Source organism: Sorex araneus, chromosome 9 (assembly GCF_027595985.1).
Source record: "Sorex araneus isolate mSorAra2 chromosome 9, mSorAra2.pri, whole genome shotgun sequence".
In the NCBI taxonomy this organism is placed as follows: domain Eukaryota; kingdom Metazoa; phylum Chordata; class Mammalia; order Eulipotyphla; family Soricidae; genus Sorex; species Sorex araneus.
In genome coordinates, this window is record NC_073310.1 from 41,654,422 (window position 1) to 41,680,805 (window position 26,384).

At 36.3% G+C, this 26,384-nt stretch overlaps 1 protein-coding gene across 17 annotated transcripts in view; it reads left to right on the plus strand.

Moving 5' to 3' along the window:
- CDC42BPA (CDC42 binding protein kinase alpha) overlaps positions 1 to 26,384 on the plus strand; it is a 334,917-nt gene that overhangs the window by 200,707 nt on the left and 107,826 nt on the right. For 14 of the 17 annotated variants that reach the window (XM_055146939.1, XM_055146925.1, XM_055146926.1 and 11 more), the window contains exons 13-14: positions 2,232 to 2,474; positions 2,703 to 2,813. The exons of 1 other annotated variant lie outside the window; for it this stretch is intronic. In XM_055146939.1, coding sequence (XP_055002914.1) covers positions 2,232 to 2,474; positions 2,703 to 2,813 — 354 coding nt within the window. The remainder of the gene's footprint in view (positions 1 to 2,231; positions 2,475 to 2,702; positions 2,814 to 26,384) is intronic. 2 more of the 17 variants (XM_055146934.1, XM_004605434.3) reach the window with 1 other exon arrangement.

The following is a 26,384-nucleotide window of genomic DNA, read 5'->3' on the forward strand; positions in this document are numbered from 1 at the left end:
ACAAGTTCCAGGATGGAGATGTTACTGGTGCACACTCGAGCAAATCTGTGAGCAACAGGATGACAGTGATACAGTGATTCACTTTTGTTAAAAGTTCTTGGTGTAACTCTCAAAGGTTTGCAAATTTAAGCTTCTCATTTTGTTATGTAGTCAGGAACCTTTCTTTGAAGTTCTGCTTTTTCTGTCCCTCCCTCCCATTTTTGAGCCACACTGAGCTGTATGTGGAACTTGTTCCTGGCTCTGCTTGGGGGTCACTACAGATGACGCTTAGAGGACTTTATGCTGTGCTGGGGAAGTACCTAACCCCTATACCATCTCTTAGGCCCCTAGCAATTTCTTTGTAATAAGTATCGTAGAATGCTCAGAAATTTAGTATGTCATTTCCTTTTAGTAAATTGAAATTTTTAATTGTTCAGTGGTGGTCTTTTTCCTAAATAATGCTTTTTCTTTCCAATTCTAGATTTTGTTTGTTTTAACAGGTGAGCTTAGCTCTTTCATGTTTTGTTTACTAATGAAATATGAAGTATGTTTCTACCACTTTTCATTTTCTATAAATTGTCCTTTTTCAGTGCTTATTGTCTCCTTGCTTTAATAACAGAATTGTAGTAAACAGCATATAAAATGTTTTATCCTCATTTTAAAGTGCACGGTTTAGTTGAACACTCCTCCCAACTAAAGGACTTTTAATTTTTTTATTTCTACAGAATTTCTATGTCATTTTTGACCATTAGCAGTTATATTCTTTGTTGACTGTACAAATCAGGCATTTTATAATAAGTCTTATATACTTTAGTTTTCATATACATAGGTACTTATCAATACCTTAGCCCTTCACATCTCTTTAATTAGACCTTCTTTCTAAAGTCATTTGTCTTTTTCCAAAAACAAAGCTTTAGGGATTCCTTTCCTGTGGATCTGATTGTGGTGAGCCCTGTCAGTATTTGTTTGTATAAATCTCATTATTTCAGCCTTGTGCTTGAGAAGTAATTTTTCTGAGTATACAATTTTCTTTATTTTCTCATCTTTAAACAAAAGACACATTTCTCAGTATTTCTAATATTTATCCTTAGATGTGTGCTCTTTTATTATTTTGTTACTTTCTTCTCAATCATGGGGCTTTAGATGTTTTGTCTTTCATTTTTCTTTTCTTAAATTTCTATTAATCTCTCCTCTCTCTCTCATTCTGTGTGTGTATATGTTACAAGATTTTTGTTTTTTATTTTAAATTTCTGGATTTCTATTATTTTTGCTTCTTAGGTGTTATATTGATGACCATATTGATGAACTCATGTCTTTAATTTAAATACCTTTTGTTTTATTCTTGAGCCATACCTGGTGATGCTCAGGGATTACTCCTGGCAGTGCTTAGGAGATTATAGGGATGCCAGGGATGGAACTTGAGTACCACTGTACTACTATCCAGTCCCTAATTTTACAACTTTTTCCCCTATTTCTAAGTAATGTATAAAGTACTTTTATAAATATACCAGGTCATTTAAAATCAACTTTTCCCATTTCTATGATTTTTTTCTATGTTACTTCATATATAGCTGTTTTATGCTTAGATTTGACCATTCTAATATCCAAATAACATTTAGGCTTATTCTTAATTGTTTGTTTATGGCTGTTTGTTCTTTTGGATGTTTGGAATCTGTGGTTGTGAGATCATCTTTGTGTATTCTTTAAGAAAAAAACCTCCATTTCATGGAGAAGCTTCTTGAAAAAAAAGTTGTGTTTCCTTTTCTTGGAAAGCAGGAGGTTGCACCAGTCTGAGTTCACTTTAGCCCTTTTGAATATTTTCCTTTAAATAACAACTTAAGCATTTTCTCCTTGCTTCAGACTTAAGATTTAGTCTTCATATCAAACAGCCTCTATTTTTATCATTTAATATAAGTTTTGAAAGATTTCAGATATATCCATCAAATTGCACAAAAGTTTTATTTTGATCATTATTATGTTACATTTTTAATATTTTATTTATTTGTAGACATTAAGGTAATAGAAGGCTAAATTGGCTGTTACTTCGAGACCAATGTAAGGATTTGAGAATATAAAGAGAGCACTGCATTTTTGATATCTGTTCAAAGCTAGTTAGTTTCTTTTCATTTTGTCCTGAGGTGATTTTTTTTAAATTTTTTTGCTCATCCAGACTTCATAGTAGCACTTTGATGGCCAAATTTGGTTTCCAGCTTGCAGAATTGGTAACTTATATTCTTTTTACAAAACTGTAGGAACTAGTCCAGGCTAGTGAGCGATTAAAAAACCAGTCCAAAGAGCTGAAAGACGCACACTGTCAGAGGAAACTGGCCATGCAGGAATTCATGGAGATCAATGAGCGACTAACAGAATTGCACACCCAAAAACAGAAACTTGCTCGCCATGTCCGAGATAAGGAAGAAGAGGTGGACCTGGTGATGCAAAAAGTTGAAAGCTTAAGGCAAGAACTGCGCAGAACAGAAAGAGCCAAAAAAGAGGTTAGTAGTCAGGCAAATTTTGTAGTGCCCATGGGCTAGCAATAAAAAGTGCTTTTTCAGACTAGTGGTATGTCTTTCATTCTTTATTTTTTGAAAATTGTGTTTTAGTTTGGTAATATATATTATGAAATCCAACATTTGAGTTATCTTCCTTGTGCAAGGTAAATTCCTGTCATAAAAGTCAATTAGAACCATAAAATCTGCTTTTTTTAAAATTTTATCTTTAAGCTGGAAGTTCATACAGAAGCTGTAGCTGCTGAAGCATCTAAAGACAGGAAACTGCGTGAACAGAGTGAGCACTATTCTAAGCAACTAGAAAATGAATTGGAGGGACTGAAGGTATTGTTTAATTTCACATTTTTGAAAAAAAATGAATGGTTTTCTCTTTGAGCACCTTAGTTGTGCTAGTTTATGCATTATCTTTGGTTTAGAGTGAAAACTAGCTCTCAAACTTCATATTTTTAAGTTTTACTAGCAGAATGTGAATGTAAAGTTAGGGAAAAAAATTTAGTGACTCAGATAATTTAAAATATTTATGAAATACTTATGAAAAACTGTCAGCCTGAATAAGATATATTAGTAATCAAGCATTTGAATTATATTTATATATTAACACCAACTCTCCTCTAAATTGACTTAGGAGAGATTCAGTGGTAGCTTTTCACATGCTTGTACTAGCTGGGATGAGATGATAGTGGCAGAAGCTAACGATTCTCAGCAGTCATTTGCAAGGGGAATCCTTATGCCAGTTCTCAAGCTGTTATGTCCAGTTTAAATTCCTCCTTCATCAGTTATATCATGTGCGATGCTAGATAAAGTATTTAATATCTTTTATACCAAAAATCAACTCTAGCCAGATTGACAGAGATAGCAAAGGTAGGAGGGAGAAACAACTAATATCAAAACTAGAAGTGGATGCACAATTACCTATCATCAGAAAGCAAGAACATTATAAGAGAATAAGGTGAACAGCATTATGCCAACAAAACAACAAAAGAGAAAAAGCACAGAGATTTACCGAGAAGCACTGACATGGGATAAAATAGAAAACTCTACAAATTTGTAATAAGGGAAGCCAGTAATTGGAAATCCCTTAACAACAACAACAAAAAAGAGTAACTATAGCCACATTAGTGAATTGGGCCAACCATTTATTTCCAGATTTTGTTTTATATTTATTATTTATTTAAAATAGCATTACCTAAATTGGGCAGTTCCAGCCACCCAGAAGGTTCTGGAATGATCCAGCCTGAAGTTCAGTTGGCAATGCTGTTTATTTTTTTGTTTATTGGGCCATACTAGGCAGTGCTCTTGGATCACTCATGGCAGGGTTTGGGAAACATACACAGTCCCTGGCATCAAACCCAGGTTGACTGTGTGAAACACAAAAGTCATATGTACCATACTATCTCTCAGTTTCCAGTATTCATTTAAAGAAGGTAGGTTTCCAAGGGTCATTAGCCAGCCTCCCTCCCTCCCTCCCTCCCTCCCTCCCTCCCCTTTTCCCCTTACCTTCCTTCTCTTCTTTGTTCCCTCCCTTCCTTCTTTCCATTTTTTCTTTGCATTTTTTTATTTCAGGTCTAATCTATAAGTCTTAGATTTTTGCTTTCTTTTTTTTTGATATGATATTGAATGGTGATCTAGTGTAATTTTTCTTTTCCTTTCTTTTTCTTTTTCCTTCTTTTTTTTGAGTGTTGTTATTAAGTTGTCTTAATACATTGAAGAGGCTTTCTTTATCCATTGTATGATCTTACCTAGCTCCTTTATCATTAATAGATTAATTTCTGTGAATCTTTGAGTTTATTTCTGCACTGTCTGTTCTGTTCCACATATCCATGTGCCTGTTTTGTTCCAACAGTACTCGGCTATGATTACTATTGTTTTGCAATATAATTTGAAACCAGGGAAAGCAATGCCTGTTTTTCTTTATTCTCTCAATATTGCTTTTACTATTGAAAGCCTTTTGATTTTCCATATAGATTTTAGAATTCTTAAATTTATGTGTTTCTTGAAGAGAATTTTATCACTTTCTTGAGCAATATAATTGATACTTCTATAAGGATTGCATTGAATCTGTAATTGCTTAAGGTGAGATGGTCCGCTTAATAATATTTTTTCTTTAAGCTCATGAATATGGCGTGTATTTCCACTTCTTTGTGTCTTTTAATTCTTTTAGCAATGTCTTAGAGTTATCAATGTTTACTTCTTCTACCACCCTTTTTAGGTTTATTCCCAGCTAGTTTATCTTTTTTAATGCAATTATAAATGCCATTGTGTTCTTAATTTCCCTGTCTTCCAACTCTTGTTTCATACCAATATGCAGCAGCTTATGTATTGATTTTGGTTCCTGCCATTTTATAAACTCATTATTTTTAGTAGATTTTTGATAGGGTCTTTAGAGTTTTCTTTGCCATCACATACAGTGATTCTTTTACTCTTCTGTTTGTATTTCTTTAACAACTTTCTTGTGCATAATTTCTCTTGACTATGACTTCTAAAACTATGTTAAGAAGTAGTGGTAAGAGTGAACAACTCTTTCGTCCAGAATTTTTTTAAAACTTAATGATGTTAGCTGTAGGATATGTTAAGTATGTTATTTCTATTCATAGTTTAATGAGATTTACAAACTTATCCCCCATTTTTATTGAGATATTGTGATTTAAGGTATTAAGGATATATTCGTGAATACGTGAATAGTGTCCCAGCCCCACACCTATCTAGCACCAAAGTGTTCACTTCCCTTTGCTAGTTTCCCAAGAGTCCCCTCTCCCCTCAAGCTCAATTCTATACCCAATCCTTCATTTATGTTGCCTTTGGCCATTTGTTGCTCCTTTAGTATATTTCATTTTTTTTTATTTTTTATGGGTATTACTGTAAAGTGTTTGTTTTTTATTCTGAAAAGTCCTTATTTACTTTTGTTTAATTCTAGATGTTTTATTAATTTTAATTTATTTAAATTTTCAAAGCATCATGATCTGACAGGATAGTTGATATGGTTTCTGTCTTTTTTAAATTTTTATTTTATGGAGCTATATTTTGTGATTCAGTGTATAGTCTGTCTCAGAGAATGTTCATTTGGAACTGGAGCAGAATGTGTACTCAGCTTTTTGGGGCAAGAGGATTCCATAAATATCTTTTGGACCCTCTCTTCCATTTTTTTCATCAGTGCTAGTGTTTGTTTCCTTGTTGATTTTTGTCTAGTTGGTCTATTCAGTGGTGGAAGAGCAGTGTTAAGCTTGTCAGTACTATTTTGCTGTTGTCAGTATCTTCCTTCATTTATTCCTTCATTACAACAACTGTTAGCAGCTATAAATACTTTGATGGTCCCTCATTAGGTGCAACTTATTGTATTGGGATTTTTTTTTTTTTGGCGGAGGCAGTATTTGGTTTTTTGACAGTACTTGGCAGTACTCAAGCATTAGTCCTGACTTTGTACTCAGGGATCACTCTTGGCAGTACTCGGGAGCCTATATGAGTGCCAGAGATTAAACTCAGGTCAGCCTGGTACAAGGCAAGTACAGTACTTGCTGTACTCTCTCCAGCCTCTTTTGTACTTTTATGGTAAATGGATGTTGTATCTTGCCATGTGCATTTTAGCATAGATTGATATAATCATGTGATTTCTTTTTCTTTTGTCATTTCTTTTTCTGTTTTTGGTGTGTGGGTGTGGGTATCTGCATACATGTGCATCTGTGTGTCTGTGCATGTGTGCATGCATGTGTGTGCTTTAACACTTTAACATTTTACATATTTGTTCTCAGGAATTTCTGACTCTGTGCTCAGGAGTGATACCTGAATGTATTCAGGAGACCATATGCAGTTACAGGGATTAAACTGTGGTTGGTTGTATGCAGGGCAAGTGCCTTGTATGAATTTACTTGTATATATTGAAAAGTTCTTGCATCCCTAGGATGAATACCACTTGGTCATGGTGAATAATTTTTAAGTGAAGCAAGACAATTTTTTTATTTCTTGGAAGTAAAGGGGGAGAAAAAGAGGAATCCATGTTAAAGAGAGAAAGAATAAGGGTGTTTCCAGAGTAGAACAAAAGGAGAAAGAGAGTTATATGTTCAAGGAGAACATGGGCTTGAAAGAGCAAGCCATGAATGATTCTTTTGATGTGTTGTTGGAGTCAGTTTGCCAAGATAGTTTTTGGTGGGAGTGTGCAGGAGCCACTCGTAATGATACTAGTCCAACCAGGCTGGCAGTTCAGAGTTAGGGACTGAGGATTCAGCACTGCCCTGACCTTGCAGTGTGGGTGCCACCAGAGCCACCCCTGAAAGTACTCAGGGTCATCCTGGTCTACACTCACAAATACTTGGAACATGAGCAACCTTGTAACTGTGTATCTCACAATGATTCCATTAAATAAATAAAACTACCCTGTGAACTAGGGCGATTGCTAATTTGGGCAGCATGTAGATTCAAATTGTAACTGTGAAGCACAAATTCATTAAGTGTTTGATGTTTTTTTTACCCCCCCATGTGCCTATTTGTCTTTGATGTGTCTTTATAAAAGAATCTGTTCAGTGCAAGTCAGCAGTTTGGTTTGTTTTTTTGGGTCACTCTCAATTATGCTTAGGGCCTACTCCTGGCTCTGCACTCAGGGATCACTCTGGCAGGGCGCAGGGGACCATATGGAATGCTGGGTATCAAACCCTGATTGGCCATGTGCAAGGCAAACATCCTACCCACTATACTGCCCCTCTAGCCCCAGCATTCGATATTTTTCTAAAAAAGAAAAATTACCCTCAGAAGTTTGCAAGTAAACAGTACTATATGTGTGTGTGTTTGCAAGTAAATAGTATTATGTGTGTGTGTGTGTGAGAAAACTGAACAAATAAAAAAATCAACTTTCCTTAAAACTGTAAGAGAATAATATCACAGGACAATTGCTATTTTCCGAGTTGAAGAGATTGATAGTAACTACAAAACAATAACAAATTATTAGACCAGACATCGTTAAAACAATCAGTACCACTATAGGGAAGCAGGAACTGTATTTGAAAACTTGCTTGCAAAAATTCCAGGGGAACTTAACCATTAGGTGACCCCACATTTTCATCAATTTCAGAACTTGGTGTCTCCCACATTGTCATAGTGAATTCCAAATAACCATCCTTTCATGCTGACATATCAAGGGGAACCATTTTTTAAATATGCTAGAGCATTCTGTTTTTGGAAAGATCTACTCTTAGGCACTTCAGCTACAGCTCTACTTACTGAGGTTTTATTAAAGGTGAGCTGACTTGAAGGATGAAGGAAAGGAAATAATTAACCCTAGCTCATTCCAGTTATCCTGTTCAAACTGAATGGAAAAAAATTTACAAGAATATCTCAACTCGGGGCTGGAGCAATAGCACAGCAGGTAGGGCATTTGCTTTACACAAGACCTACCCTGGTTTGATTCGCAGCATCCCATATGGTACCCTGAGCACCACTGGGGGTAATTCCTGAGTGGAGAGCCAGGAGTAACCCCTGTGCATTACCGGGTGTGACCCAAAAAGCAAAAAGAAAAAAAAAACCCACAATACTCAACTCACAGTCCAAAGGCATAGTCTCAGCAAATCCAATACTGGCATTATAGATTTCTTTCTATACTCTCATACCTCAGTACTTAATTTTTAAAGTCTATTTTCTGCATTTCCTTTCATTCAGTGTACCATGTCTGTCAGCCAAAAAAAGTTAAGATATACTGAAAAATCAAAAATTAAATTAAGCTCGGTTAAACAAGATAAGGCAAGTAATAAAATCTGACTCAGATAGGGTAGGGATGTTGAATGCCTATCAGATAGGCATTTTAAGATGCCTATAATTAGTATAGTAAGAAAGAATTTCAGAGAAGAGGGGGCTGGAACAATAGTATGGAAAGGGTGTTTTCCTTGCACATAGCTGACCTGGGTTAGATCCCTAGTATCCCATATGGTTCCCTGAATCCCTCCAGGAGTAATTTCTGAATACAGAACCAGGAGTAGCCCCTGAACATTACCAGGTGGGACCCAAAAATCAAAAAAAGGAAAAAAATTCAGAGAATAGTAAGATGAATAAATTTTTTTTATTTTAGAGTCACATTGATCAGCTTGCTTTTGAGGCTGGAAATAGAGAATTTCTACTGAGAAAACTCACTAACTCTATTATTTTTACTGATAGACATACAAAAACATAGAGAGATTAATTTTATTATACTTACTGATAGGCATACAAACACAGAATAGAGGGAAGTCTTTATTTAAGGAATGTGGGAAGTTCGTGAGCAGTTCCTTATATCTTTCTATTAGAAATCAAATTCACACCAGTTTTAACTCCTACAGATGTAAGGAACATGGACTAGTCATGAATGTTCTCTGCTCCTTAATGACAACAAGCAAACCCACACTTAAAAAAAAAAAACTATGAGATGCAAATTCTGCAAGATAATGGAAATAACAGTGAAATGTGTTGCTCCCTTAACAAAACCTCAGTGGGGAAACAGATTTTGAGGCCAAGAAGATGGCAAAATGGTCATGTACACATAGTGTGCTTGTACAGGACCTTGTTTCAATCACTGGAACCAAATGGTCCCCCAAGCACCTCTGGATATAGCTCTGGAGGCCTTTGAGTAGCACCATGTCCTATGAACCTAGCACTGAACTCCCACTAGTCACTTCAGTAACTGGTGTGACCTTTGAGTCACTTGAACATTGCTTGGGAGTTTCTTTCCCTTGTAATCACACATACAAAATAGAATTAAGAACAGAATACTGAATGAGCCCTGCTGGGAAGTCAAACTAAAGACACTAGAGCCCATTTCCAGCAAATTCTCTGCCATGGAAGGTGGGCAAACAGCCTTTAAAATTAAAGCTTCCCAGTGGTTCTCAGGCAAGGGAGGAAGAAGTACATGCAGATATTACTAAGGCTGGAGTGTTTACCAGGAATAGGTGTGGGGCATGTCCAATGGTGCAGCAGTATTGATTCAGGGTATGCATTTTACCCAAATGATCCCCATAAGCCAGCAGGGGATTTTTATCTGAATAAAATGTATGCATCATGGGAAAGTGTAACATTTCCAACCCAAGAGAGAACTGATCTTTAAATACAAACTCAGTCACAATAAAGACATCCCTTCCCATTGGCATTAAACTGTCTGTTGAATAGTGTAACATTTGGAAAGAGACCAAACGTGGTCATCTTGGTAATGGGCCACATAGACTTTCCAGCTAAGCTTGAGCCTAATGTGCTGCCAGATGTGGTCAAACACAGGCATCCTAGTGGATACCATGCCTCTTTGGGAATGCCCTTAAGCACCAGATTTGATTTAATGCCCAAGCTGGTAGTATGGCATCATAGTCAGTCAGGACCAATACCGTGAATTCTGGGTGCCAGTATGGTCTTGTGATTCTCAGTGTTATAGCTGATCCAGTTAGTTTGTAATAGCAAATTCTCAGAGTCCAGAGCAGCATGGAATTTATTTGTGGCAATTATCTGCTTCAATCTGGACTTTCAAAAACTCAAACCCTTAATCTTTTTGTTGTTATTATTTGTGTTTGAATCACACTGGCTGTTCGCAACACTTACTCTTGGCTCTGTGCTCAGGGATCACTCCTGGCGGGAATTGGGACCATATTGGGTGATGAAGATCAAACCCAGGTTGGCTACATGCAAAGCAAGCACCCTATCTGTTATACTATGTCTCTGGAACAGACCCTTACTCTTACTCAGAAACAGGAAGAAAAAGCAGAGGAATTTACCTGCATTGATGGGAGAAAGCAAATGTCCAGGAAGAACAATTCACTGAATTGAGGGGGGAAAAAGAATTCCAACAAGAAAAAATGTCAGAAAACTTAGTATAGAAAGAACTGAACTGAAAGTAGTAGGTGAACTGAAAATCACAGTATAGTGGCTCACCAGCAGAATGATAGGAGGCTGAGGAATGATTAAGTGTAACCAAAAATTTAAAATAAAAAAAATTTTAGGGGCTGGAGCAATAGCACAGTGGGTAGGGTGTTTGTCTTGCACGCGGCCGACCCGGGTTTGAATCTCAGCATCCCATATGGTCCCCTGAGCACTGCCAAGAGTAATTCCTGAGTGTAGAACCAGGAGTAACCCCTGTGCATCGCCGGGTGTGACCCAAAAAGCAAAAAAAAAAATTTTAAATATGAAGCCATAGGGCCGGAGCAATAGTGCACTGGGTAGTAATAGTGCATTTGCCTTGCACACAGTCAACCTAGATCAATCTCCAGCATCCCATATCGTCCCCTAAGCCTTTCTAGCCAGTGACTCCTGAGAGAGGACCAGGAGTAAGACTTGAGCATCTCTGGGTATGACCTCCAAAAAAACAAATTAGGAAGAAATAGGAATTCCTCCAAACTGTTTTTATGAGGCTAATATTGCCCTGATACCACCAAAAAGCAGAAAGACATCACAAAAAATATATATATAGAACATTCTTGATGAACATAGTTACAAATTTCCTTATATGATCTTAGGAGGCTTAATTTAACAATGCATAAGTATATCAAAAACTAAAATATGTGCAATTTATCCCAGGGGATACAGGAATGATTAAATATACAGAAGCTGAACCCAGAGCAAAAGTACAGTGAATACCTTTGCATGCAACCCACCCGGGTTCAGTCCCTGTCACTACATATGGTCCTCTGAGTCTGCCAGGAGTGATCCCTGAGCACAGCCAGGTATGACCCAAATACACACATCACAAACCCACACCTAATATCATACTCGGCAAAAATAAAAAATAAAAACTTAAGTATTTCTTCTAAGGTCGGGCACAAGATAATATCTACTCTCACCACTATTACTCATTATAATATTAGAAGTTTCAGCCATAAAAATTATTCAAAAAGAGAAATTTCCAGAAATAAAATTACAAAAAGAAGTGAAGCTATTATTACTTACACATAATATAGGTAGAAAACCCTTAAGACTTCACCTCAAAGCTTCTGAAAATAATCTATAAAGCATCAGACTACAAAATCATTGAACAGAATATGTTGCCGTGGGGGTGAGGCTTAGGTGGGAGATATCTCCCAAGTTGTGTTCATGTTGTCCAGGTGCCCCTCTAGTCAACTGTGGGCCAGCTAGGCCTACTTCTCTATGTGAGGGCCCAAGGGATGTGATACTACCCAGGCCCTGCCAAGGTATTTAGGTGCTTTCAGGATCATACCCTGTGGTGCTTTGGGGCCTCCAGGTCTGTACTTGGTGATACAAAGAGGGGTGAGGGAGACAATCACAGTACTGGGGATTGAACCGGGGTTAGCTGCATGTAAGGCACGTGCCTTAACCCCTGTGCTATATCTCTAGCCAGTTACATTCTGATACACAAAATTGATAGTGACAAGAAAGAAATTTTAAAATATTCCATTTATAATTATGTCACAAGTCAAGTGCCTAGGAGTTAAAGAAGTTTATTGAAAACTGTTAATCACCATTAAAAGAAATAGAAGACACAAGGAAATGAAAACACGTTCTTTGTTATTGGATTGGAATAATGAACATCTTTGGAATGCCCGCCCTACCCAAACAAAGCACTATAGATATTCAAGGCAGTCCCCATCAGAATCCCATGGCATCTCTTAAGGACATAATAAATACAGTTACAAATAACTAAAAAGCTAAAATCATTGTATAACAAAAACAATTCTGGAGGAGAGGGGGAGACGGAGGCATTAAATACCTTTAAATTTTACTGTATAGTGGGGCCAGAGCATAGTACAGCGGGGAGGGCATTTGCCTTGCACGTGGTTGACCTGGGTTCGATTCCGCCGCTCCTCTTGGAGAGCCCGGCAAGCTACTGAGAGTATCTTGCCTGCACGGCAGAGTCTGGCATGCTACCTGTGGTGTATTCAATATGCCAAAAACAGCAACAAGAAGTCTCAAAATGGAGATGTTACTGGTGCCTGCTAGAGCAAGTCAGTGAGCAGCGGGATAACAGTAACAGTGACAGCTATAATAAAAGTGTAATGCTGGCTAAAAGGTAGACTCAAAGCAATGGATTAGAATTGAGATCTAAGAGGTAAGCCATCAGATGTATGGATGGTTAGGTGCATTGATGGGAGCAAGGATAGTCTCTTTTATAAATGGTTCTGGGAATACTAGTTAACCACATGCAAAAGGTTGGAACCGAACCTCTATTACACCAAACATAAAAATTAATTCAAAATGGGTTAAAGACCTTGATATGGTGGCTGGAGTGATTTCCATGCGGCCGACCTGGGCTCGATTCCCAGCATTCCATATGGTCCCCCAAGCACCGCCAGGAGGAATTCCTGAATGCAAATCCAGAAGTAACCCCTGACCATCACCAGGTGTGACCCAAAAAGCCAAAGAAAAAAAAAGAAAAAAGAAAAAGACCTTGATATGAAACTCAAGTTTCTAAAATAAGAAAAACATAGGTACATTTTTTTATAGTATTGATCTCAGAATGTCTTCAAATGATTCAACTCCATTAGCAAAGAAAACAAAGGGAAAAGCAAACAAGATGAATCAAACTTTGAAAGTTTTTGTACTGTGACGGTAACAGCTAAAATAACACCACAACAACAAATCAGAAAAAGTAGTCACACACCACACATCTGACAAAGGACTAATATCCATGTTCTATAAAGCATACAAAGTTCAACAATAGCAAATATTAAAATTTTTTTAAAAACTTAAAATTCTCATTTAAAAAATGGGAAAACTATATGAAGATGCCTTACCAAAAAGGACATACAGATAGTCAATAGATATATGAAAAAGCTTTTATCATTATTGATTCAGGGAAATGCAAATCACAATGAGACATATAGGTCACACCAGTGAGACATATATAATACCTGGGAAGAAATAATGCTGATACTGTGACAGAAAAGCACTCTCACTCATCACTATTGGTGGAACTATTGTTTAGTCTCCATTGAAAAACAATATGGAAATCTCTTTTAAAATTTTATATAGAACTTCCACGTAACGCTGCGATTCCACTCCTTGGCATCTATCCCAAGAATGTTAAAATATTGATTTATAAATATATATGCTATTGGTTTATAAAAATAGATGCTCACTTATGTTCACCGTAATGTTAACTTACAATAGCCAACATATGGAAACAACCCACATACTGAACAACAAGGAATGGGTAATGGAAGTGTGATACATATACTCACTAGAATACTACTTGGCTATAAGAAAAGATAAAACTTTGTCTATTGCTATAATTGGAGTGAAATTGGAGAGTTGAATGCTAAGCAAACTGGATCAGAAGGAGAAAGACCAAAATTTATCAGTTATGTGTAGTGTATAGGAAGAAAACAAGGTAAAAGAACAATGGCCAATGAAAAGAAATCTTGAAATACTGCCTACAGAGCTGAGGAGACCCTCCAGGGTTGTGATGGTAGGTGTGACAGGACCTGGGAGTGGTGGAGGATACTAGGTGGTAGGTGTTACGTAGTATCATTGTGAGACTAAAAGAGTAATATCAATGCTACTGTATGCTTTAATATAACGATGTGGAATGGGGGAAGAATTCTTACAATTGTTAAGAAAATTGAACAGCCTTCACAAAAGCTTTTGTCATTTGAAAAGCATTGTAGCACTGTCGTCCTGTTGCTCATGTTGCTCATCGATTTGCTCGGGCGGGCACTAGTAACGTCTCGATTGTGAGACTTGTTGTTACTGTTTTTGGCATATTGAATACGCCACAGGGATCATTTGAAAAACACAAGTTTATTTACATTGGACAGAAATCATAAGAATGCATTAATGTGGGTAATGCTTTGCTCAATACTGAGGATTTATTCACTGTATGAAAATTTGCACTGGAGAGAGGCCTTTTAAATATGACAAATGTGAAAAAGCCCTTTCCACCTTCTTATGCCTTTGTTGATTTTTCAGACCTCACAATTAAGAGATCTCTCCATGCATGGGACATGTAAATGCCTATTTCCTGCTTTATTTCAGCATAATCAACTCTGCATAATCAAAAAAGTTCTCTCACGAAAGAGTTTCTGTCAATACAAGGAAAGTGATAGTTTTCATTATTCCCTGTTCATGAGAAAATATAAATGGGCCGAAGTGAATAAATGATAGGATTGGAGAAAGCCATCAGAATTTCCTCTTACTCCCCAATGAACTCATATCACTGTAAAACTAGGAAATCTCAATTCTTCAATGTAACATGTAGTTTTTAATACAGAAACAAATACCATGCAGTAGAGAGAAATCCTTCTGCTGTAAGTTATGTGGGAAAGTTGAAAACTATAGTTCTTTATTACTTACTTGAGATCTCATTCAGAAAAAAAATGAATATACAGTAATCCTTTTCTAGTAGATTATTTTATTTGTTTTGGGCCACATCTAGTAGTGCTCAGGGTTGGCTTCTGGCTCTGCTTCTAATTCCAATAATGGTTTGGGGTGCCAGGATTGAAGCCGGGCCAGACATGTGCAATGCAAATATCCTATGTGCTATACTCTTTCTTACTCTGTTTCTGATCCTTAACAAATATGGTTAATTCACCATATTTTAATTCAGTTCACCATAATTTAATTCACCATAGTAAAAAAAATTGTTAATCTACCAGATACCAGTTTATTTAAAATAACAATAGTATATATTATGCATGTTTTTAGTTATATGTAACTACAATGAACAATAGAAGGGTGTATTAGTATTACTTCTTTTTTTTTTTCTTTTTGGGTCACACCCGGTGATGCACAGGGGTTACTCCTGGCTCTGCACTCAGGAATTAACCCCTGGCGGTGCTCAGGGGACCATATGGGATTCTGGGAATCGAACCCGGGTTGGACGCGTGCAAGGCAAACGCCCTACCCGCTGTGCTATTGCTCCAGCCCCCAGTATTACTTCATTTTAAAGTACTCTTGTATTGTTTATAAATGTATATTGAAAACTGGGGCAGTCACTGGAAAAACAAGTATAAGTGATATGCTCAAAGCAAATTGGACTCATGCAATTCTTTCTGTTTCCCAAATTTTATTTTATTTATATTATGAAAATAATATTTTATTTATATTTTTAATTTTATTTATAGAAGAAAATTTATTTATAGTTTGATTTTTTACATGCAATATTTCATCACTAATCCCACCACTAGTGTCATCTTCCCTATACCAGTGTATCTAGGTTCTTTTTGCTAGCACCCTTCCCTAGCCTTAGCCTGCCATCTTGACAGATACCTTTTAAGTTTGATTACTAAAGTTTGTGTCTCATGATTTCAGTGTTGTTAACTCTGTGGTTTGGATATTTAGCTCTATCATTCCTTACTGCCACCACTGTATCTGAATCCCCTTGACCCTTGCGTACCCTCTTGTTTCTCATCTATCTCTTCTCCCCTTCACTTTCTTTCTTTCTTTCTCTTCACTATACTCCGAAGCCAAGAGTGATCTAGGAATCGCCCTTTTAAGCCATTGCATCTCTTCATCCATTACTCTAACTACCTTAACTCCCTAACTACTCTAACTACTATAAGTGACACAATCCTGTGTTTTTCATTCTTCTTCTGGCATACTTAATTTAAAATATCTTTCAGTTCCATCCACATTGTAAAGCCATGAAATACAGTTACAGGGGGAAAAAATAAGACAAAACTAGGAACAAATATCAAAATAACAAATTAGAAACAGTAGAAAACATGATAAATTTGAGTCAAATGATAGCATTTACTTTGAATGCCATTGGTCTATATATACCAAAACATTTTGTCAACAGAGGAAAAAAAATCCAACTAAATGTATAGACACACTTTAAGTCATAGATGAAAAGTGGATGGATGGGAAGAGAGAGACCACTAAAACACTAATCAAAAGAAACAAATACCTAGAGTGGAAATCGAAGGAAATTTTTCAGAAAAAAAGAGCATTACATAATGATAAAAGAGTCAGTTCTCCAGGAAGCCGTAATGTTTAAATGAATATGTCTAAATTCAGAATATCAAAATTTATAAGACAACAAATAGAACTGCGACAAAAATTCATTATTATAGTGAGAAATCACAAAACCCCTTTATCAAAAGTGGACAAGTCATTCAGATATTAAATCATAAGAAAAGTAGGCGATCTTGTCAATTTGATAGAATTAGGATACTATAGACTTCAGTTAATAAAAGCAGATTAGGAGTCAGATTAAGAGGTTATTTAGTTACATACCTTGCATGTGAGTAATTCTAGTTTGATCTTTCTGGATACATGGTCCCCTCTACACTTAAGGGTGTAGCAAAAACCCAAAACCAAAACAAACAACGCCCTCCCCAAATTATACATTCTTATGAAGCACATACGAAACATTGACCAAAAATAGAATACAGTTTGAGCTATAAAACAAATTGAAAGCAGTAATCAATAACATCAATAACTATGTTGCGGTATGGTTTGCCCAGAGACTAAGATGAAAATTAGACTAAATAAAAGAATGTTTGGAAAAAAATTCAAATTTTGGAATTTAAACAATACTTCTAAATGATACTTGCATCAAAGAAAACATCTCAAGAGAAACTAAGAAAATGTTTTTTCACTTTCCTTTTATTTTGCTACTGTTGTCGTGGCTGGAGCTCATACTCATTTTATTGTGGTCGTCACTCATCTCTGATTTTGCTTTCCAGGGTTGCTTTGGTACTTATATACATTCTCGCAAGGGGTCATTCTCCTGGATGCATTGCTTTTTCAGTTATGGTGGCTGCTGTAGGTAGCATACTTTAGTTGTCATCTCAATTTCACCTAACTGTATACCAGAGAAAACAAACTTTCATTGTATTACCTGAGGTCTCAGAGCGCATACAACTTGCTCAACACATGTATGCAGGATCAAACTGCCTGGTGATTGAACATATCACTCCATATTTGTATGGCAAGTGGCTTAAGCCATGAACTGCCACTGTGCCCCTGAAATTCTTGAACCAAGTGAAAATGAATTTGCTCTCTTGAAAAATTGTGGGGTATGGTGCAAAGCAGTGTTTAGAAGTAAATTTATACAGTCATACAATTGTATGACTAAAACCCAATCATGAACAACTTTGTAACTGTATTTCACAGTGATTCAATAGAAAAAGATAAAATTGGGGGGAAATGAAGTAAATTTATAGCAGTAAGCATATATTTAATTGGTTTCCTTTATTTAATTTTCTTTTTTTAATTTAAGTTCAATTTTTGTTACTGTGTTTATTTTCCCATCCCCTTCCCTTTATTACTCTTGTTGAAGATGATGGAGAAGGCAGTGGGACCCTGTGGTCTTATTTTTTCTTGGTTTCCCTTAGCTATGTGCAATCAGAAAATATTTCATACAATAATTATTTTTATAGAACATATTCACATGTTTTATGAAGGTGTTGTAATCATTGTTCTATTGTAATTTATACACCAAACTTTATCTTGGGTTTGTATGCAGACAAAAAGAATAATCCTTGTGTATATATACAGGGTTTGGTATTATCCTCTTTTTCAAGCATTTACTGAGAGTCATGGAACATATCCCTTATAAAAAAGAGGAGAGTGCTATATTAGGAAAGAAGATCTCTGGGGCCAGAGAAATAATACAGCAGGCAGGGTGCTTGCATGCAGCTGACCCAGATTCAATCCCCACCGGAATGATCCCTGAGCTCAGAGCCAGGAGTATATCCTGAATGGGTGTGTTCAAAGATCATTTTTTAAAAATAAAAGATTTAAAATTAATAATTTTATACATTTTATTAGGGTACAAGAGAAAGAAGTGCAAATTAAATTTTGAGCTAACAGAAAGGAATAAAAAATACAGCAAAAATCAATTAAATTGGAAATAAGACAACACTAGAGAAAATTAATGTGTTAGTCTTATTCTTTGAAAAGATCAGTAAATATCAAAGTCTCTAGCCAGGCCTTTTTTTTTTAATTTTTACGTTAGACACTGTGGTTTACATTACTGTTAGTGATAGGGTTTCATACATAACACATTCTAGCACACAGGTAAGATTATTCTGATTCTGTCCTTCACTCAGCTTGAGACTCCTCTGATCTATCCATGTAGTAGCAAATTGCATGATTTCATCTTTTCTTATAGTCAGGTAGTATTCTATTGTATATATGTACTATAGTTTCTTTATTCTATCCTTTGTTCTTGGATACTTGGGTTGTGTCTGTCTGCATTTGGGCTACAATGAATAGTGTTGCAGTGAACATAGGGGCACAAGTGTCTTTTCTGGGTAGGGTTTTTGGGCTTTTGGGGTAGATGGACATAAAATGGAATTGCTTGACTGGAACAAAAGTACAGTCAGGAGAGCACTTGCCTTTTACCAGGCTGACTGAGGTTTGATCCCCAGCACCACAAATGGTCCCCTGAACACTGCTAGGAGTGATCCCTGAGCACATAGCCAGGAGTAAGTCCTGAGCACAGCCAGGTCTGGCCCCTCCTCCAGAAAAGTGGAATTGCTGTATCATACAGAATTTCAATTCCTTTATTTTAAAACAGTGTTCTTACCATTTTCCCAAAAGGTTGGACCAGTCAGCTTTCCCACAAGCAGTGTATGGGAGTTCCTTTTTCTCCACATTCACACCAACAGTGGTTGTTTTTGGTATGTCCCAATCTCATTGGTGTGAGATGATATCTCAAATGTCATTCTGATTTGTATTTGTCTATTGGTCATCTCTGTCTTCTGTGTGGAATATATCCTTCCCACCATTTTGTAAGTGGTTGGTTGCTTATTTCTCATAGAGTTCTCTCAGCTTTTTATTTATTTTGGATATCAACTCTTTGTCAGAGGAATGGTGGGCAAATATTCTTTCCAAGTTAGTGGCATGTCTTTTATTATGGTCATTTCTTTTGCAGCAAAGAGGCTGCTTAGTTTGATATAGTCTCATTTATCATTGCTATCATTTGTTTAGCCAATAGCACTGAATTTTTGAAAATATCTATAGCTTCAGTGTTATGGAGTATTCCACCCCTCTTTTCCTCGATATAATAAATTCAGATCTGACATTGAGGTTGTTAATCCATTTTGATTTGGTTTTTGTACACAAAATTAGGGGTCTGAATTCATATTTCAGCATGTGACTGACAATTTTTTTTTGCCAATACCATTTGTTGAAGGGGCTTTCCTCAGTCTACCATTCATTCATACTTTTTGTTCTTTTATTCAAGATTGCCTCTATACCCAAGAATCTGTGTCTGGCATCAATGGAATAATAGTCATATTCCATTGATATGAAAGTCTGTTCTTATTCTAGTACCACACTGTTTGATCACTACAGACTTAGAGTACAATTGGGGAAAGAAAAGTCTTCTATCTTCTATATTGCTTTGGTTATTTGAGGGTGTGGTGTTGTTATTCCATATAAATTTCAACAGTGTTTGATCTATGTCTTTAAAAAATTTCATGAGTATTTTTATAGGGACTGAAATTAGTTTGTATGATGCTTTGGGCAAGATTGTCATTTTAACAATATTAATCCTGCCAAGCCATAAACATGAGATTTGCTTTTATTTCCTTTTGTCTTTTTTAAAAATTTCTTTTCATAGTGTTACATAGTTTTATAGTTTCTAGTTTCTTTTCCTCTTACAGTTTTTCACCCCTTTTGCTAAGTGATTCCTGACAGAGGAACAATTGTGAATAATATCTTTTTTAAAAATTCTTTTCTTTTTCATTATTTTCATACAGAAAAGCCAGGATTTCTGCATATTGATTTTTTTATCCTGCCATTTTTTTATACAAATCTTTGTCTCTAGGAGCTTTTTTTCCCTCCTTTGAGTTTTAGGGTTCTCTAAGTATAGTATCATGTCTTCTGCATATAGTGAGAGTTTGACTTCTTTTTATCCACTCTGTATGCCTTTAATATCTCATTCTTGCCTGTTTGCTATGGTCAGGACTTCTGATGCTATATTGAATAGTTGTGGTGTGTGGACAACTTTGTCTTTACGTGATATAAAAGGCTTTTAGTTTCTCACCATTAAGTACAGTATTTGCTGTGAAATTCTGGTAAGTGACTTTAGCTATGTCATGAAAAGTTTCAACTCCCATTTTACTGAGAGTTTTTATCATGAATTGATGCTGGATCATGTCAAATGCTTTCTCTGCATCTTTTGATCATATAACTTTTAGTATTTCTTGTATTGACATGTTATATTTTATTGATTGACTTACGTATATGAAACTATCCTTTCATTCTGAGGATGAATCCTATTTGTTCATGGTTATGATTGTTTTTATGTACTGCTGGATTTGGCTTGCTAATATTCTGTTGAGGATCTTTGCATATATGTTTATCAGAACATAGGTATATATGTGATGTCTGTGTCTATCTGTGTCTACTTTTGGTATCAGTGTAATGTTTACCTAGTAGAAACTCTTTAGGAAAGTTTCTGTTTCTTCAAATTTCTGAAAAAGCTCTAAAGGTTTGGGAGTCTGTCGTCTTTAAGGATTTAAAAGAACTCACTAGAGAAACTATCTGTACCCAGGCTTTTGTTTGGGGGGAGATTTAATTACTAATTTGATTTTCTTGATAGTAATTGGTCAGATCAGGTACTTTTGTTTCTTCTTGGTTCCATCATGGGAGGTTACAGGAGACCAGAATTTTTCCCATTTCTTCTAGATTCTCCAATTTTGTGGCATAAAGATTTTCTTAGTAATCCCTGATGATCATTTGAATTTCTGTCATATATGTTTTGAGTCTCCCCTTTTATTTATGAATTGGTTTACTAGGGTTTTCTCTCTTCTTTTCTTTGTGGGTCTTGTTAATGGTTTGTCAATCTTGTTTCTCTTTTCAAAGAACTAGCTTTTGGTTTTGTTGAACTTTTGAATTTTTTAAATTCATTTATATTAATTTCTGCTATAAGTTTTGTTATTTTCATTCTTTTGCTTGCCTTGGGTTCCTTTGCTAGTCTTTTTCTGGTTGCATAAGCTATGGGGTTATGTGTGCTCATTCTTCCTAATGAATCTTACATTGTTGTGAACTTTTGCTGTTTGTTTTGGTAGCTTTTATCTTCACTCTTGTTTGTTTCCAGAAATCTTTTGATTTTTTCTTTGACCCACTGATTTTCAGTAGTTAAGTTTTAAGTGTTTGAATATTTTTGTTTGTGATTAACTTCTGCTTTCAGTGAATCATGGTCTGAGAATACATCGGTAGTCTTTCTCCTCTTGATTTTATGGAAATATGTTGTAGGCCAGCATATGGTCTTGTCTTGAAGATTGTCTAATGTGCACTGCAGAAGAATGTTTAACTTTTTGGTGAAGAAAAACCATGTACAGATGAATGTTCACTAAGCCTGTTTCTTCTCTTGTTAAATTTTAGTCTAGTTGAACTAAGTGGGTGTGATAGAACTATGTTGAAGTCTCCAAATACTGTTGCGGTACTATCAACATACTCCTTCAAGTCTATTAGTTGTTTTGTAACAACCCATCATGGGTTGCATAAATGTTTAGAGGTAAGGGGCTGGAGCAATAGCACAGCAGATAGGGCATTGCCTTGCATGCGACCGACCCAGATTCGATTCCCAGCATCCCATGTGGTCCCACAAGCACTTCCAGGAGTAATTCCTGAGTGCATGAGCCAGGAGTAACCCCTGTGCATTGCCGGGTGTGACCCAAAATGCAAAAATAAATAAATAAATAAATAAATGTTTAGAGGTGTGATTTCTCCCTAATGTATGTATTCCCTGATCATGACTTTTGTCTCTCATAACTCTTTTAGTCCTAAAGTTGATGTTGTCTGATACCAGTATGAACACTCTGGGCTTTTTGTGGGGGGTATTTGCTTGAAAGACTGTTTTCCAGTTTTTCCCAGACTATTGAAATGTGTCTCTTATAGGCAGCAGAAAGTTGGTTTTGTTTTTTTTTTAATCCATCTTGATACTCTATTTTGGTATGTTTGAGCCATTGACATTGAGTGAAATTACTGCTCTGGAGTTTTTTACTGTCCTCCCGTAGAAGATTGATAATATAACTTGGATAATATTGTTGGTGAGGTGTTCCTTTCATGGAGTGTTCTGTTTTGTTTTGTTGTTTTACTATATCGCACCATTTTCTTCTGAACTGCAGGGTCTCATTTGACAAATCGGTGAATCCTAAGGATACTCCTTTGTGTGTATTTTCTTCTTTGATCTAGCTGCTTTTAATGTTCTGCCTTATTTATGGCTTTCATCATTCTGATTTTGATGTGTCTTAGAGTATTTTTTTAATTAAATCACAGTGAGATACACAGTTACAAAGTTGTTAATAATTGGGTTTCAGTTATAAATGTTCCAGCACTGTCCCTTCACATTTCCCACCACCATGTCCCCAGTTTCCCTCCTACCCCTCGCAACCCACCTGCTTCTGTGGCAGGCAGAATTCTTTCTTTCTCTTTTTCTTTCTCATCATGGAGTATTTTTATTTGGCTGTCATTTGGCTGGTATCCTTTGATCCTATTGAATCTAGGTTCATGCATTCCTCAAGTTTGAGAATTTCTTAGGTATGATTTTATTTTTGACCAATTATTTTGGTCAAATAAATTGGAATTTCCTTCCTATTTATTCCTCTGGGATTTTGATGATTCTTATGTTGTTCCTTTTGATCTTATCTCACAGTTCTCTCAATATGCTGTTTGTATTTATCTTTTTTCAGTTTATGCAAATTTTCATTGAGATATAGTTTGCTTAAGTATCAGGTGCACAACATGATTTAATATTTATATATTTGAATATGGTTATAATTGTAGTTTTATATATATCACTGTCACTGTCATCTCGTTGCTCATCGATTTGCTCGAGTGGGCACCAGTAACATCTCCGTTGTGAGACTTATTACTGTGTTTGGCATATCAGATACACCACAGGTAGCTTGCCAGGCTCTGCCGTGTAGGCAAGATACTATCAATAGCTTGCTGGGCTCTCTGAGAGGGGCGGAGAAGTCGAACCAGGGTCGGCCGCATGCAAGGAAAACACCACACCCTTTATATATATTTATATTTGTATTTATATATATAGCTCCAGCCCTTTATATATATTATTATTATATCACTATAAGAAGTCTGATTTTCCCTGAGCATCATCAGATGTGGCCCAGAAACAAAAAGGAATTTATTAGTGTTATTGTGTATAAATTAAACATTAAGTTGTATTCATAGTTACTACTTTTCTCTCTAACATTTCTTGTTCATAGTATTCATGTTGTTTTGAACATCAAAAGACTAATTTTTTTTTAATTTTTATTAGTGAATCACCGTGAGGCACAGTTACATACTTACAAACTTCCGTGCTTGCGTTTCAGTCATACAGTGCTCAAGTGCCTATCCCTCCACCAGTGCCCATTTTCCACCACCAATGGTCCCAGCATCCTTCCCACCACCCTGATCCCATCTTCCCCCTACCCCACCCCACCTCTGTGGCAGGGAGTTCCCTTTTGTTCTCTTTCTCCTCAAAAGACTAATTTTTAAAAAATAGATAAATACATGTCATTTTTGTTATTTTTTCAATTGAGCGATCATGAATTACAAAGTTACAAAGGTATTGATGATTGAGTTTCTCTATGGCAGGTACTTTTCTCCTCCACTGTTGTCCTAGTGTTTCCTTCTATAATTTATACCCCCCACTCCCACCTCAATGGCAAGTTTCCTATTAAAGACCATTATCCTCCTCTTCATTTCTATTGTCTTTGGCATTTGATACTCCCCTACGAAGTTTCTTTTTATCCCTTACACGAGGGAAATTATTTTGAGTTAGTTCCTCTCCCTTTGACTTCACTCAACATGATAATTTCCAGATGCATCCAAATAGCAACAAATTACATAATTCCATCAGTTCTTATGGCTGAATAATATTCCATTGTATATATTGCCATAATTTCTTTACCCATTCATCTGTTCTTCAACACTTGGATTGTTCTCTAGCTTTGATATAATAGAGAATTCTATCTATATTTTCCTCTGTGTAACTTATGGATTCAAATCTGTTATCAAGATCTTTAATCGATTTTTATTTGATTTTTGTGCATGGCATTAGAAAGAGTTCATTTGGGGGGGGGGCTGGAGCGATAGCACAGCGGGTAAGGCATTTGCCTTGCACGCGGCTGACCCGGGTTCTAATCCCAGCATCCCATATGGTCCCCTGAGCACTGCCAGGGGTAATTCCTGAGTGAAGAGCCAGGAGTAACCCCTGTACATCGCCGGGTGTGACCCAAAAACAAAAAACAAAAACAGAAAGAGTTCATTTTTTGTCCTCTCCTTGAGAGAAAATGAGTAGGAGCTTATCTGAAGAAGACCAACAGATGGCCAAGAGCTCATCAAAAAATGGTTACCTTCAAAAAAAAATGGTTACCTTTCATGGCATATTCGATATGCCAGAAACAGTAACAAGTCTCACAATGGAGACGTTACTGGTGCCGCTTGAGCAAATTGATGAACAACCAGATGACAGTGATACAGACAGTGTGTGTGTGTGTGTGTATACATATATATATATATATATATATATATATATATATATATATATAAAAAACACTTGAAGGACTTTACAAGAAAAAGACATCTAGCCCATCAAAAAAAAAAATGGAGAGAAGAGATGAACAGAAAAGTTCTCAAAGAAAAAAAAGGACCAGAGAAATAGCACAGCTGGTTGTACGTGGCCAACCTGGGTTCAATCCCCAGCATCTTATATGGTCCCCCAAGCCTGCCAGGAGTGATCCCTGAGTACAGAGCCAGGAGTAAGGCCTGAGTACCACTGGGTGTGGCCCAAGAACCAAATAAATATAAATAAAGTGGCCAAAAGGCACATGAAAAATTGCTCTACATCATTAATCATCAGGGAAATTCAAATCAAAACAATGAGATATCACCTCACATCAGAGAGACTGATATTCATCAAAAAGAAAAACAACAACTAGTGTTGGTGTAGATACAGCAGAAAAGGGACTCTCATTCACTGCTGATGGAAAAATCAACTGGTCAGCCTTCTTGGAAGTCAATATGGATATTCCTCAAAAACTTACAAAATAGGTTTCATATTTCCCTGCAGTTACACTCCTGGGAATATACCAAAGGGCCCAACAAGACATCTGCACTCCTAATGCATTTTGGCACCCAGAGCAGCTTCTTACAGAAATGCATCTAGTCTGTGAACTGAGTTAAAATATCAGAAATCCAAAACTGCGCAGCCGCTGTTGCGGCCGCATGAGTTCATAGAGTCTTCATTCTCCGCAATGAAAAGAAATTATTAAATGATGCCTTTTCAGCAGGCCTGATTGTTGGGGGAAAATTCCAAATAATAATAGTGAGTTCTCTATTGAAATATTGAATGTATTCAAAGTATAGAGAGAATAAAGTGAAGATCATTAGCTACTTAGGTGGGGGGGTGGGAGGGGGGCATATTGGGGTTCTTGGTGGTGGAACATGTGCACTGGTGAAGGGATGGGGGTTTAATCAGTATATGACTGAGACTTAAACCAGAAAGCTTTGTAATTTTTTTCATGGTGATTCAATAAAATAAAAACTTTAAAAAATAAAAAAAATTGAAAAAAAAGGTTACCTTCACTTATTATTAAGGAAATCCAAATCAAGACAACAATGAGATACCATCTCACACCAAGAGAAGACACATATCAAAAATAATGGGAACAATCTGTGTTGTTCTCATTATGGGATGTGGTGGAAAGAACCTCTCATCCACTGCTGGTGTGAATGTTGTCTTGTTTAAATCGTATGGAAAACAATATGAATAGTTATCAGTAAACTTAAAATTGAGCTACCTATGACCCAGCAATTCCACTTTTTAGTTATCTTAAAAGGACAGAAAAACATTCATTCGAAAGGACATATGCACGCCATTCTTCATTGCAGAACTCAGTATAATAGCTAAGATTTAGAATCTACCTAGATGTTAAACAGCAGATCAATGGATTATGAAGATGTGGTATATATAAACAATGCAATACTATGTAGCTATAAGGAATCTTCATTTCTTACGGCTGCATAGTATTGCATTGT